Raw genomic sequence first — 14997 nt, 5'->3', positions numbered from 1 at the left:
GACAATCAGCTCTGCATGCCCCTCCCTCAAGAGCCCCCGGGGTTGTACTGCATCCAGGAGTTGTTGCCAGTCTTTCTAGTCAGACAGGGCATTAAGACACTCTCCACACAGGATGGGCAAACCAGCTATAAGGCCAGCAAAACTCCTGTTGAGGATCCAAATCAGGTAGATCAGCACTCTGCAGAGTTCCCTGGTCAGATGGCACCTGTGACTGGGTCCTGCAGATGAGCAAAACCACTGGTTGGGGTTACTACTTGGGAACTGCAAGTATGAACTTAGTCTGCCAAGATCCAGGGACTGGTTGTTGCCCAGCCCCGCCTCGCCCGCCCCCCACCTCAGTCACATTCCCAGTGGCAGAGCCACAGAGACTTCCTTGGATTCCCCATACTGCAAGATCAGAGTACGGGCTCCCACAGAGTAACCCATAACACTGGGGTCGGGGAGCTGGTAGTCACCCCTGGGCTCCCTTTCCACTTCAGCATGAGGGAAGACTTCTCCGGGTGACGCTGCACTGGCCGGGGGAGGGGCAGCGTGGTCACTGGATAACTGCTTTTCCTACCTGGCCTGCTGACACAGCAGGGGTGATCACACTGCACCTGTGATGCAGGGGTGCTTCAGCCTCACCTCCGCGTCCTAGGATCCTCTCAGCAGTCTCTTGTTCTTGAACAGTTGTCGTTCTCGTGAGGAATTAAGTCAGGAACAACCTGCGTCTCTCTCTTGGTGTCATAGCCAGTGGAGTAATCCATCTCAAGCTTTACATTGAACACTAGTGTTATTCATGTAGTTGTGACTCAAGTAACTTTTCTTTGCTGACACGGATGGCTTAAACCACGAGTTGACAGATGTGAAAGCCATCATGGGTCTGTCCCTAGGGTATAAGCTCTGGCTGGGCCCTGAGGCACACAGAACCCTAGGTGCTAATTTGGTGGACGTTAACCATATACTGTGTAACATTCACATACAAAGACTGAGTCTCACTGACTGGACTCATTTAAGTGAGGTTACTTTGGGAATATAGAATTTTGACCTGTTGATAATAAGATGTGCCTTTAGGTCATTACATTTCTATGACTAAGACACATGAAGTTATGAGAGAAAAAGCTTGAGTAGCAGTCACTTATTACTGTCCTGTGAGAACAGCTACGTCCTTTCCCTCAAGGTCCTGGAGCTCAGTTCCCTTAAAGGTTATCTGTGGCTGTGCTATTAGGTGAGAACCAAGGATGAAGCATCAGTACCGGACAGGGGTGCTGAGTCACCTCCTACATACATACCCTATTGAAGCCTGCATGCAGGAGCGGGAGGACCGAGGCCTCTTCATGGTCGCCTGATCTGCAGCAAAGCAGAAAATGCAGTCACTCACCAGATACAAACCAGGGTTCCTCACACTGAAACATTGAGAGAGAGCAGCAAGGCAAGCATGGAGTTTGCGTTAAGAGTGGCTTCCTGACCAGCATGTGTCCATGGGATGTACCTGCCTTCGAGGACCCAGAGTCCCACATCTGCCTTCCAGATGCAAAAAGAACACCAACAGGAGAGAAAACTCCAGCAGTGTGCCTGAAAGCATGACCACGGCACACATGAGTGGCCATCTGCAAAGCTGGGCTGGCCTCGAAAGCTGAAACACATGGATGGGACAAGGTGGGTGTGCTGCTCATCCCAGAGACTATCCTTTATGTTTTCCCCCCAAACTTTCTGGAAATACAACACCCACCCCAAGACCTGGCTGGGTCCAACTTGCAATGTGAGGAAGTCAACTGGCACTATAGACTGCAGCACCCCATAACCAAATGGAAAATAAGGGTCATTAAGAATGCCAAGGTAGAAGGGAAAAAGAGAAAAAAAAACTGAGGGTATTGTCCCTCACTTCATGGAAGGTTTCCTATACTGAGCCTATAGTTGGGTCTCAGAACAACCTGCGTACAATGAATGTCTGCTCATAGCATGACAAAGACATGCTATGTTGGGAAACAGGGAAGGAAAATGGAATAAAAGATAAATAAAATGGGTGGAGGGGCAGGTGGAGAACAAGAAGAGAAATCCCGGTGCTTGTTGGTGGCATTACCTACAGCTCACGCCTTCCCTATAGGAAAGCGCAGTCCTCTCTTTTCTACCATGGAACTCTAGATTCTACCTTCTGTAAGTGACAGATCGGAATGGGGGCGGGGGTATGGTGGCACACAAGAGGCTGAAGGTAGCAACAACATTCTATTTCATAAGCTGTGTTGCACAAACTCAGCATTCATTTTATTATTATTCTCTATCTGTAAAAAGTATATTATTTAAAAAATAGGGGGGAAAGGGTGAAAAATAACAAGCCACAGCAAATCATTATTTGTCAAGGATCAGTAAGTATTTTTAATATGTGACTAGAAAAAAATTAGTATTTCTCTTCTGGGTCCATGGAATGAGTCAGCCTGGTATCTCCTGGTATCCATGTCTGAGACTCTAACACCCTATTAAGACCTCACAGTGCCCACAAGACAAAATACAAACAAGGGGGCAAAGAAGGCTGAGTGTACATCTTGATTCCCCTCACTCATTCTCCTTGGGACCCCATATATCCTATGAGGATAATGAAGTGGTAAGGAACCAATGAGGATAATTTCTTTCCTTTCCTTGGCCCACAGCCCACAGTGGGAATCCAAGTGAAGTGACACAGCTCCCAACAACAGACCCAAGGAATAGCGGGGAAGGAAGAGTCTTTGGTTGGGGTAAAACTATGGAGCCAGGACTTCTTCCTGTACCAATATGGCTTTAGAAGACGGTATTTCAAACCTCCCCGGGCCAGGCTTGCCTGGGGGAGACCTAAACTCCCCAGTCTCTGTGGCCGGCTTGTCAGCAACTTTGCTGCAGACTCTGTGAGAGCTGCCACAATGGAGCCAAGTGCAGTAGGTCCTAGGCCCTAAATAAAGGTCTTAGTCTCTCAGAAGCTAATGATGGCATTAAGCAAACACCACAATTTCGATACTGCAAGGATTTCAAGGGTTGTAGCTTGTACAAACAACTTTTTTTCTTCGAGGTCTTTCATCCTAAGTGGTGGCCATTTCAGACAACAAACCCTGAAGAGAACCCTCTCATCCCACCATCTCATACCTACAGCCTAATCCCCCTTTTTTGCCTTCCAACGTCGGCATGCAACCTTGTGTCCTGCTTCTAGACACTGAAGAGTCACAGTCCAAATTATACAATCCTTTCCTTCCAGCGTATTTAGAGTGCTTCTTTGTTCTCATGCTGTAATTTGTTTCTTCTTTAGTGAAAAACAAGCATTCTCCCTCCTCTTATCTTCCAAGAAAAGATAAGCGGGAACAATGTTCTCCCCAGACCTCTTTGTCAGATTTTCTCATTATTTCTACCATGCAAGGAGTGCTCATTTTTTCCTAAGACGTACAGGTATGTGTTAACAGCAATTCAATATGACAGAGAAAAAGGTGAATATTTCCAGAAACTTGCAAAACAAAGAACACCCCCACAGAGTGAGATCTAAGGTTGGTGTTGTAGGGCTGAGGGCATGCCCAGTGCTGTGCTGGCTCAAAGACTGGATTCCACCAGACAAATGTTTCAGAATGAACAGTACTACTTCCAGCTGGGGACGGAGGTGAGCTTACGCTTGGGAAACCACCGCCAGGATCACCGTGTGCTCAGAGGGATTCGTGGCTCGGATCGACCTGCAATGAAAAGGCTCAAGTCAAACCAAGTGATCTAAGCTTTGTTACAATGAACGCACGTGGAACTTCACATTGAAAATGGCACAAAACCAAATCAAGACAAAGTCTAAAAACACATGCAAGACAACAAAGAAAGATGCCCTTGTAGATTAGGACAAACTCTTTGTTTTACTGGGAAAAAAAAAAAAAAGATTTTGTTTTTAACGCCAAGGCAATTATCCAATAGGTCAGACCTGCCAATTTTCCACTTCAAAAACTGGCAAATTCCACTTAAATTCCATGTTTTCTGACTGAAATTCCACTCTGCAAAAAAACTGGCAGTCCTAGAGGTCTCTGGTTATCAGTTTGTACTTGGGGAGCTCATTGCATTGGACCTTTTTTTCTTTTAAAATAGCAGGGAGCCCAGAAAGATGACCTTATTATAAAAATTAATACACTCACTGGCAGCTGGACATACAAACTCAGTTTAAAGCCTATTAAGGGTGGTACAAACAAACACCTAATTTTGTTGGTTGCACTGTTGTTTGGCTCAAATACTTGAGACAACTGGATTGTCAACTAGGGCTGAGAAAAGCTGCAATATAGCGTCTGTCACTGTGATGATACCTGTTGTAGTAGGACCACCTGCATGTACTTTATTCCCTAGGAATTTAATAGGATTAAAATAGTTAAGGATATAGAATTTTGAGGTCTGTGCATCTTCTTAGAAAATGTGCTATGTGTATTCCTGCAGCTCAGATTCTGGATTGTTCTCGTCAGGGGTGGTGAATTGGATGAACTTTTAATCAAGGGTCCCATACTTGAATCTTACTACAAATAAGCCGTATGCTTGTTTTGACCCATCTCCCTGGTCTGGACTCTGTTTATTTTGAGAGCCCTGGGAAGAGAACCATCATCTCCAAGAACAGAAGGCTCAAGGCTGCTCCTGAGTCATTTGTGAAACAGCATGTATTTGTTGATCTTTCTAGCTATTGGCATTTCAGCTCTTCTCCATTTCAACATGTTTGTACTACCGCTCCCCCAGAAAAAGCCAGCTTGTATTGCTTCATTTCCTTCAACTCTAAAATTTCCTGACCTTTCTCAAAAAACATACCTTCCCATTTCCTATTCCTGGAGACCTCACTCTACGTGGGTGGAAGGCTCAAAAAAATGACCAGCTCTGGTCTTCCTGGGAAGTAAACGTTTCCCTTGTGGATAAATGGTATTTGAACAAACGCCTTAAGTTCAATGGCTTCACTCACTGTGGAACAGAGGAATAAGTCAATATCCCTTCCAAGGCTAGCACAGACTACTTCCTGAATTCAGTCATCCCACAGCACAAGTCCTGGTAAGGTGAAGCTATAGTTTTTGTCTACCTACGAACCTACTGAATTCTCAGCAGCACCTAATGAAAAAAATGCACAGCAAGTCAGAGGTGTGCCCTACTCTCTAGGGAAATACTAAGCACTTCTCACCTTTGTTGAGCCTCTTCCACCCCAGTGAGGTGTTAAGGCTATACTGCTAGGCTATGTTCTAAGGGGTGGGCCTCAAGAGGCTCAAACTCTTGTTACGAACATAACAGGGCTGGGCCAATGTTCACTTAGCTTCTTCTGAAACTGGCTTGCATTTTCTGGGTTGCTTCTTGTCGGTATTTCTTCATTCCTCTTCCCCCCAAAAAAACTGGTACGGTCAGAGACACCTGAACCTCTTCCTGACTGAGAGGACTAAGGGGGACTGGAACAGGTGGGCCACGGGTCCAAGGAAGCATGTTAAGCTAAGGTCCAGTCTAGCTCAAAAATCCAGGGATCCTGGACCAGAGATGACAATGAAGATTATTGCGCATGTGTCAGGAGTGGGTCCCTTACACATCTTAGGAACATGTGCTGGCAGCCACACATTCAGGATTCTGGCTGCACGTGACATAACCACTAACAGGCAGTAATCACACTCCCAGATACACAACCTGGCTTCTACCTGCACAGATCCCCCACTGTTTTTCTGTGCGGCTGAGACAGAAGTATATTTATTAGACATCAAAACTACATTTCTTTATATTGAAGGAAGATGGTAAAATCTGCTAAATTTTGTCTTTACCTGAATTACAAGAGTTTTTTTTATTTTTACACCTGAAGTTTGTCTTAAATCATTCCATGTATGCACAAAGGATTATGGCATTTTTAGTAGAAAAATCATGTAAGAAAAGTCAAGGCCAAGAAAAAGTAGATCTATTTATAAAGGACCCAATGCTATCCGTTCAATCATTTAAAAAGAAAAAAAAAATTCCTGATACTGAGAGTATCATCCAAATATTTTATGATGTATTTATTCACATATATAATAAATGAGTAGGAAAACATTTCTATGCAGCATGCCAAGATATCGGAGACCAATAAGACATGTTAAAATATGTTCTGCAGGAAAAATTCTTCTTTAGGAAAATGAAAATGGTCAAAAAATAACAAGGCCAGGCCTTTGATGAGAAACGTCTCTTACTTAATCCAATCATTTCTTGCCAGAGTACCAAAGGATCTGAGAACCCACTTCCCTGTGTTTCATTTCACTTACTAATATTCAAGAAAATTCCAGCTCCATATGTAATTGGAGTCTGTGCCGGTCTAGCAGTTAATTAGTGACCTCTTGCCATCTAGCTTCAAAGCATTCCAATTCTGCTAAACGGATCAGTTCATCCACGGCTAACTCTTAGGACTGCATTTATTTATGAACAGGCATGCATTTCTCCCCCCGGAGTGCAAGCGTTTCTGTAAACAAGCGGAGAGTTTGGATCCCTGGAAGATTTCCTGAGGCTGTAAAGTGGCTGCCTTTGCTCCGCGATTACTGTACGATCTACCCCATCTGTGTCAGGCAGGGAAAAATGTGTATTTCACACATTTCTGATGTTCATTTGGGGACAGAATAATTAAGATTAAAATATCTGGTTTAAATCCAAACCATATCTGTATAATAAGAACTGTGTGAATTTTAATGTCTTTTGTGTGTGAACGCGTGAAATATGAGCAATTCTCAGAGGGAGAAAAAAACACCTTGACATTTTCTGAGGCACCCAGATCACACCTCTAAATTCAATGGAACTCAAACGTGGAAAAACAGAAAAGGTGAAATAAATTCATAGGAGGACCTATAGCTTTCATCACAGAAATCTGTATACACTGCTTAGAAACATCAACACACAGGGGCGCCTGGGCGGCTCAGTCGGTTGAGTGTCCAACTTCAGCTCAGGTCATGATCTCACAGCTCATGAGTTCAAGCCCCGCATCAGGCTCTGTGCTGATAGCTCGGTGCCTGGAGCCTGCTTCGGATTCTGTGTCTCCCTCTCTCTCTGCCCCTAACCCACTTACATTCTGTCTCTGTCTCTCTCAGAAATAAACAAACATTAAAAAATTAAAAAAAAAGAAAAAAGAAACATCAACACACATTTTAGAAATACTTGGGATGGAACTAAAGACATCTATAAATGAATTTCATTTTTAGCTACTGGGTGAACGTTTAGTGAGCATGTTACATTAGGGAAGGTACCTGCACACTGTTTCTGCATCAAAGTTTCGAGTCTGTCTGTGATCTATTACGATAATTTCATGATGTTTATCTAGAAAGCATTCCAGGGCTGACTCTGGAGTCCGGGCAATATTGCATCTATAACCAGCTCGGTCACAGGCCCACCAGAATCCATCACTCTGACTATCTTCCTTTGCAAAGATCAGCAAAACCTGAAACACACGCAGAAAAGCATCTTACAAGAAATCATCATTCTTACGAGACTCTATTAAAAAACAAGTCTACGGTATAATGGTTAAAAATGCAGTGTCTAGAGAGAAGCTACCCGAGTTCAAATCCCAGCTCCCCCAACTGGTTCCAGTGTGTCTTCGAACAAGGTATTTCCTTCATTTTTCCTACAGTTCCTCCATTTTCAGACATGCCATGCCAGCTAGTTGTGAAACTTACAGGAGCACGAAGCAGGCGCTCAGTCACTGGTGGTGGCTGATGCTCATTTTTAATTTCCCCAGTTGGCTTTGTTTTTAAATATTTAAGCAGTGAAATTAACAGGGTAATTAACACAGGTGAGACTACGGTTCACACTTATACCTATTTGGTTCCAGTACAGGTGGTGTTGGCCTCACAGTACCTGAAGACCAACCCTCTGAGCCTAGCAATTAGATCCCTAGAAAGACACAGGAAAGGGAAATAACTCAAAGCAACCTCAAAAACTAATTTTAACACCCAACCCATGCTAGAGTCTGGAAAGAATGACCATGAAATGTGAAGATAATGGAGCCAAATTGAGGAAAACTTGCCCCTTTCTGCCTGAGAAGTGCAGCCCCACTGGAAAGAAGGTGGCAATACCCTGTGTCCCCCTCACCAGCCCCGGGGCTCCAGCACCAGATTCTCTGGCAGAAAACCCGAGAAAGCCTTCTCACCACCTGAACTTGGTCATTTATTTGCTTGATTATGCTCTATCCTCCCAATGGAATTGAGCTTCAGGACCGCAAGGACCTGCCTACCACGTTCCCAGCTACCCCCTCCCTCACCCGTGTGCCAAGATGGCACTTACTAGCTGCTCAGAAATATTTGGTGAGTTAAAGGTTAACTAACTGTAGAGTTCTCTGCAAAACGCAGAAGGGTTTTATTTACTATGATTAGAAATAAGAGGTTCTCATAAAGAGATGCAATTATCTCAAGACACAGATAAGGCATTTAATGGTTTTCAGCATCCACTTCTGGTTTAAACAGTTAGCAACAGAAGGGTTTTTGTCACAACATGAAGTGCCTTTAAGCCAATAACCAATATCATTCTTGATGATGAAATATCAATGTGCTTCGTTTACATTCAGAAAGACGAATTGTGCAGCCATTACCATTACATTTTTAAAATGTTTTATTAATTAAAAATTGGCAATATATAGAAAATAGACACAATACTATAATAAACCTAATGCACCCAACACCCAGCTTCAGCAATAACCAACTCCAGGCCAATCTGTCTTCATTTCTACCCTTCCCCAATTTTCAACACTTGCACTGGTTTGCAGCAAGGCCTGCATATCACATTATTTCATTCATTGGCATCTGTTAAAGACTTAAAAAAAAAGAAAGAAAAGAAAACCACAACACCATCTCATACCTAAACCTCCCCAATAGCTCCTTAACATCATTAAATATCTGAATGCATCATAAATGTCATTTGTTTTACACTGTTTAAGTTATTTCCTGTTTTCCCAAATACCATGTTTCCAGAAGAGACAGAATCATTTTCAACATGATTTTGACATTTTCTTCTTTTTTATAGAACTTGTATTTATTTATTTACTTTTTAAAGCTGTATTTTATTTTTTTTAATGAAATTTATTGTCAAATTGGTTTCCATACAACACCCAGTACTCATCCCAACAGGTGCCCTCCTCAATACCCATCACCCACCTTCCCCTCTCCCCTACCCCCCATCAACCCTCAGTTTGTTCTCAGTTTTTAAGAGTTTCTTATTGTTTGCCTCCTTCCCTCTCTGTAACTTTTTTTCCCCTTCTCCTCCCCCGTGGTCTTCTGTTAAGTTTCTCAGGATCCACATATGAGTGAAAACATATGGTATCTGTCTTTCTCTGCCGGACTTATTTCACTTAGCATAATACCCTCCAGTTCCATCCACATTGCTACAAATGGCCAGATTTCATTCTTTGTCATTGCCAAGTAGTATTACATTGTATATATAAACCACATCTTCTTTATCCATTCGTCAGTTGATGGACATTTAGGCTCTTTCCATCATTTGGCCATTGTTGAAAGGGCTGCTATAAACACTGGGGTACAAGTGCCCCTATGCATCAGCACTCCTGTATCCCTTGGGCAAATTCCTAACAGTGCTATTGCTGGGCCATAGGGTAGGTCTATTTTTAATTTTTTGAGGAACCTCCACAATGCTTCCAGAGCAGCTGCACCTCCCAACAACAGTGCAAGAGGGCTCCTGTTTCTCCACATTTTCTCCAGCATTTATAGTCTCCTGATTTGTTCATTTTAGCCACTCTGACTGGCATGAGGTGCTATCTCAGCATGGTTTTGATTTGTATTTCCCTGATGAGGAGTGACGTTGAGCATCTTTTCATGTGCCTGCTGGCCATCTGGATGTCTTCTTTAGAAAAGTGTCCATTCATGAGATTTTGACATTTTCTTCTTAGCACATGGCTTGAAATCACACACTAGTAACACAGGATGCAGCCACACTTATTAAGAGCTCACCCTGGGCTAGGTCTGTCACTCCTCACTCCAGAGTGCTCCTAAAAGTTTTTGACCACAGAGCTACTTCTAGGAAGAAGTGGCAGGTGGCTCTTCTAAGAGAATTGAAGGGCACAGCCTTGTGGATTTGATAATGAAGAGAAAGTCTTCAAATGAAACTATTAACAAGAGAGCTACAGTGTACAAGTCGGGTAGAATAAATTGGTTTGTGTGTAAAGTCAATAACAGCTATGGTATTAACACGAAAAACTCAATACACAGGGCTTAAAAGTCGGAAAAGATGAGAGAATTTCTTCTTTTTTCTTTTTTTGGAGTTAATTCTTTTTTAAATTTATTTTTTAATTTACATCCAAGTTAGTTAGCATATAGTGCAACAATGATTTCAGGAGTAGATTCCTTAATGCCCCTTATCCATTTAGACCATCCCCCCTCCCATAACCCCTCCAGTAACTCTCTGTTTGTTCTCTGTATTTAAGAGTCTCATGTTTTGTCCCCCTCTCTGTGTTTATATTATTTTTGCCTCCCTTCCCTTATGTTCATCTGTTTTATAAGATGAGAGAATTTCTTCTCAGTCCTCTGTCTAGCTGAACTAGGACTTGCTAAACAAGAATCTCAACACTTTAGATTTCCTTTATACCATCTGGCCTCAATAACTGACTAATACAATAAGAACACACTGTATTCCCATGTTGGGCACTGCTGAAGATTAACCTCGTAATACTTACAGACTGTTCCACTTTTGGAAAAATAATGTCATTAATAAACAAAAATTTTCCAAGCACCTACTACGTTCCCAGCATTGTCTTTAACTGCTTAGAGTACAGTGATGAAAATAATAAAGACCCTTGCACTATAGAGGTAGAGGGGTAAAGAACATGAATAGTAAGTAAGCAAATGACACTGAATGTTAAAAGTGCTAAGTGCTACGTACAAACAGTAGGAGAGGGGAAGGGAGAGCAAAACTGGGCACTGGAAGCAACATTAAGGAAAGTGGTTAGGGTAGGTCTCGCTGAAAAAGTAACATAGGCACAAATGCCTGAAGGAAACAGAGAAGGAAGCCAAGTTGATGTCTGAAGGAAAAGCACTCCAAGCAGGAGGGGCTCTACTGGCCCCTAGAGTGGGAAGTGTGCTGGATGTGTTCAAAGAACTGTAAGGAAGCCACTCTGACAGAGGGAAGAGTGAGAGGCAAAGTCTAGTTTGCAGCAGAGAACTGGGTCACATTAAGGCCATTTGAGGAACTTATACTGGATTTCACATGAGAACTCACAAAACTGATTCAAAGTGAGCAACGGTATTAACCATGTCTTGTTATTTTCTGTAGTTCTAACGCTTTGACATCTAAAGCCCTGCGACCCTGTGCCTCCAAAGAGGGTTAGTCAATTTCTGGAAATAGCAGAAAACATGCCTAGAAAAGCACCCTTCAAATGCAAATCAATCCAGAGCCCAGACTCCTACCACTTCTTTTATCACGCTTTAATGCATGGAACCACTATTCCACCTACCCTAATCACTCCAGGGCCAGGAATCAAACAACCAGAGACAAACCTCTATGCCCCAAATTCCCCTGCGATGATTCAAGCTGGCCAAACCTGCTTACCCTCCTCTACCCATTCCTTCCCACAGAAGCCACAGTGAGACTCTTGCCCACATTTTCCTCTTGGTCTCTCTGTCTCCTGACCAACCTTGGTGCTAAATGTGTGGTCTTGTCATGGCATAGGGTGCCCCCTCCTCCAAGTGACAAACTGTTTAATCATAGTCATTTCCTGATCTGTTGGCCTCACCCTACCTAAATAATAACATCTTCATTTTAAAACAAGACTAATTATATTGTAAAAGCACTCATGAGAGAATTTCTTTGGGTAGTATTTAAAATTCTTCCCATTTAAGGGTAATGTATGGAACTATTAAGTTATTATAATGTATACCTGAAACTAATATAACACTGTATGTTAACGGGAATACTTAAAAAAATAAAATTCTTCCCATTTATTAAAAAAATCAGAAAGACTACTTTTCAATAATTCAACTCCTAAGTGAAAAATCTACAGGAATAAAAATATATATGCATTTTACAGTGAAGTACTATAGTAATTACCTTTTTTTGATGTATGCCGATCTCTGGAACATTGCATCTTTTCTAGGAAAGTCGCGGGCCCAAGTAACTAGGGTTGGACTTTCTGCCCCTATCTCCCAGCGCAGCTGGGCTAATGATATTCTGTTTCCAGAAATTTGGGATTTGAACAAAAGAGACACAAAGGCCAGGAAATGAGACCTGTAGCTCATTAACAGTAGAGATATGGAAGCAAGAGCCTTTAACTCTTGCTGTCAAAGTACTCAGAGATGGCTCACTGCCACACTTTCTAAGCCAGAGCTTTCAATTCCTCCTTGAATTCTACAAAGAAAAAAAAAATTGCACGAATACGTTTTTATTCGTTTATTTACTTTGTTGTATAAGGCAGCTCTCGCTTGCAACCAAAGAAAACCAAAAAGACCTAAAGTGATACAGTCCCTCTCCCTATTTAACATTCTATGTATCGGGTGCCTGGGTGGCTCAGTTGGTTAAGTGTCCAACTCTTAATTTCAGCTCATGTCATGATCTCATGATTCTTGAGATCAAGCCCTCCGTCAGGCTCTGTGCTGGCAGTGTGGAGCCTGCTTGGGATTCTCTCTCTCGCCCTCTATCTCTGCCCCTCCCCCACTCACACTGTCTCCATCTCTCTCAAAATAATAAAAAAAAAAAAACTTAAAAAACTTAAAAAAATTTTCTATGTGTCAGTACTTAGTTTGTTAGTCATGGCCACTTGTAAGTATTTACTGACCCTTCACTGAGGCAAATCTCAAAATTTCAGAAAATAAACTTTAAAAATAATTATTAAAGGCATACGAATGAATTTTATTTGTAAAGAGTAAGAGTTAAGTGACCCTTTTATTTGCTTTAATAATATACAGAACATTCAAAGAGTATGTATTGATGATCTATTATAAAGTGTTATGAACTGGGAGAAAAAGCTGATAGAGACGGACAAAGTCTAGTCTCTGCCCCTAGGAAGCAAGCAGGGGAGACAGTCAGGGGAAGATAAGTATAGTAAATGCACTACTGAGCAGTGACCACACGAGGATAAGGACATGACAACCAAGAAGAGAGTCTTGGCGCAGTGGAATGGGCAGAAGGAAACAATTTTGTTGTATCTACCCTCACTGCACTGCTGTAAACACATCAAAAGAGTAGATTAAGATCTGATCCAGGTTGAAGCTTGGGACAATGAGAAAACACCTTCCTTCTGGGACAGATCTGGGTGGACTTGAGTCCTGTCCAGGGTCAGAACACTACTAGAGGCAATCCTTGCTTCGCATGGTAGGGCCAGGCTCTAACAGCAACTACAAAAAGCAGCCCTAAATGATGGCAAAAATGACTATTCTATGACCTTCATAAATTCTGTCCAAGCATGAAAAATCTTAGTTGGTATTAACTGTGTAATGAAATAAAGTAAAACTGTAAATGAAAACGTTAGAAACACTGAAAATTAAAATATTTTCTTTTAAAAAAACTTACAAGTAGCTTGAACAGTATGTGCCTTCTCCAAATTGTGTAAGCATAGAATACAGAGTGAGCATCTTTTCTATGACCTGGTGAACTACAAAGTCCTAAACTTCAATCAGCTTCCAGTATTTCATCTGCCCAACTTTCAGTGCCACGAAATAGGTTGAGTTTCATTAATTAATACATAGTTTTCTTTCTGTTTTTTTACTGGTACCACTTCCTCTGTGACATTTCATTACTTTCATCACAAACACTCTCCATGGATTCTGATCATTGCTGCAAGTTTAACGACCTCTGGCTGCAGATCTAGAACATCTCAATGTGACAGTGTGAACATTCCCACCCCAATCAGCTCTCTCCTCTAACCTCATTTACATTCAATTTAATCTTCCCTCTGGCAGGATCACTTCTCATTTCTCTGATGCACTTTCATCTGTGTTGGCTCATTCCCTCTCTCAATGATCTGTTTGTGTGTAAGGTCATGTGTGTGGTCATGGAGAGACAAGATGGTGACAACTAACTACACACTTCGCTGTCTGTGCCTGCATGGACGAACAGTAGGCAGAGATCAGTCATGAAGACTTTGAAAAAGGTGACGTCATTGGTTACTGATTGCGCCATGCATCTGTTATTTACATAGTGGTGTGTGGACTGAAGTGCTAGCAACACAGTTCATATTTAAGGCAATTATTCAATGAGAACACTGATGTAATTGCAATCCAAAGCATGTTGTGGGGATCTGGTGTGATTTATCTCAACTCTGAAACCTGTACACACTGAAACTGTGCAAAGCTAGGGCAACCTATACTGCTTTTCACATGTAACTACAAAGAACTCAAACTGCCATGCAGGGCCTCCCCCCTTCTGCAAGGAGACTGCTACCTAAACCTTCCTAGAACCACAATATTTTATTCATCTCTCCATCCAAGCTAGAATGACCAACTAAGGGCTGATCCGTGGCAGGGCCAAGAGAATCAAGCAGACGTGTCTGGTGGGAGCAGCCTGCAGGGGTAACACAGACTGCAGGTGACTGGGAGAGGGGGTGTCCCAGTAGCAATTACAAGAACAGGGCCCAGGACTCTCAGGACTCCTGTAAGCAGGAAAGGACTCTGAGGGTGATCCATTACCCCCCATTCCACAGATGAGGATAGTACCTTCCCAAAGCCAAGCAGCAACAGAGCTGGATCCACATCTGCCAAGTCCTGCTTCGGTGAACTTTCCATGGCTCCAGTAGATGCTCTCTTGCTTTGCTGGAAATCCTTGTAACTATTCCTTTGACAAGTTTAATCAACAAATGCTTACAAATACCTTTGAGGAAAGCAATAATCTGTCTCGGATAGTCAAATCAGTATGAAACTATTTTCTCAGTAAAGACTAATTATGAAAAATATGAAGATAAAACTAACCTTTCCCTAAAGAAATGTCACTTATTAGTATTTGTATAAACAAAGATGAGTCTACACATCTCTACATGCATTCCCCCTGTCTATTAAGCATCAATTTTCAGAATACTTGGTTTGGCTTTAAGCAAACACTGGGTAACAAAGAGCTTCTAGAATAGACCACACGTAT

The 14997-nt window shown here is 42.2% G+C and overlaps 1 protein-coding gene across 2 annotated transcripts in view; it reads right to left on the bottom strand.

Annotated features, from left to right (window-relative positions):
* The window catches only part of PDE8B (phosphodiesterase 8B), a 240900-nt gene that overhangs the window by 114217 nt on the left and 111686 nt on the right, over positions 1–14997 (bottom strand). For both annotated transcript variants that reach the window (XM_043592585.1, XM_043592592.1), the window contains exons 3-5: positions 7179–7369; positions 3606–3665; positions 1272–1329 (exon numbers count right to left, since the gene is read on the bottom strand). In XM_043592585.1, coding sequence (XP_043448520.1) covers positions 1272–1329; positions 3606–3665; positions 7179–7369 — 309 coding nt within the window. The remainder of the gene's footprint in view (positions 1–1271; positions 1330–3605; positions 3666–7178; positions 7370–14997) is intronic.

The sequence above is a fragment of the Prionailurus bengalensis genome, chromosome A1, assembly GCF_016509475.1.
Source record: "Prionailurus bengalensis isolate Pbe53 chromosome A1, Fcat_Pben_1.1_paternal_pri, whole genome shotgun sequence".
NCBI classification, from domain to species: domain Eukaryota; kingdom Metazoa; phylum Chordata; class Mammalia; order Carnivora; family Felidae; genus Prionailurus; species Prionailurus bengalensis.
Note: the sequence above shows the minus strand (reverse complement) of the source record. Positions and strands in the feature narration are given on the sequence as shown.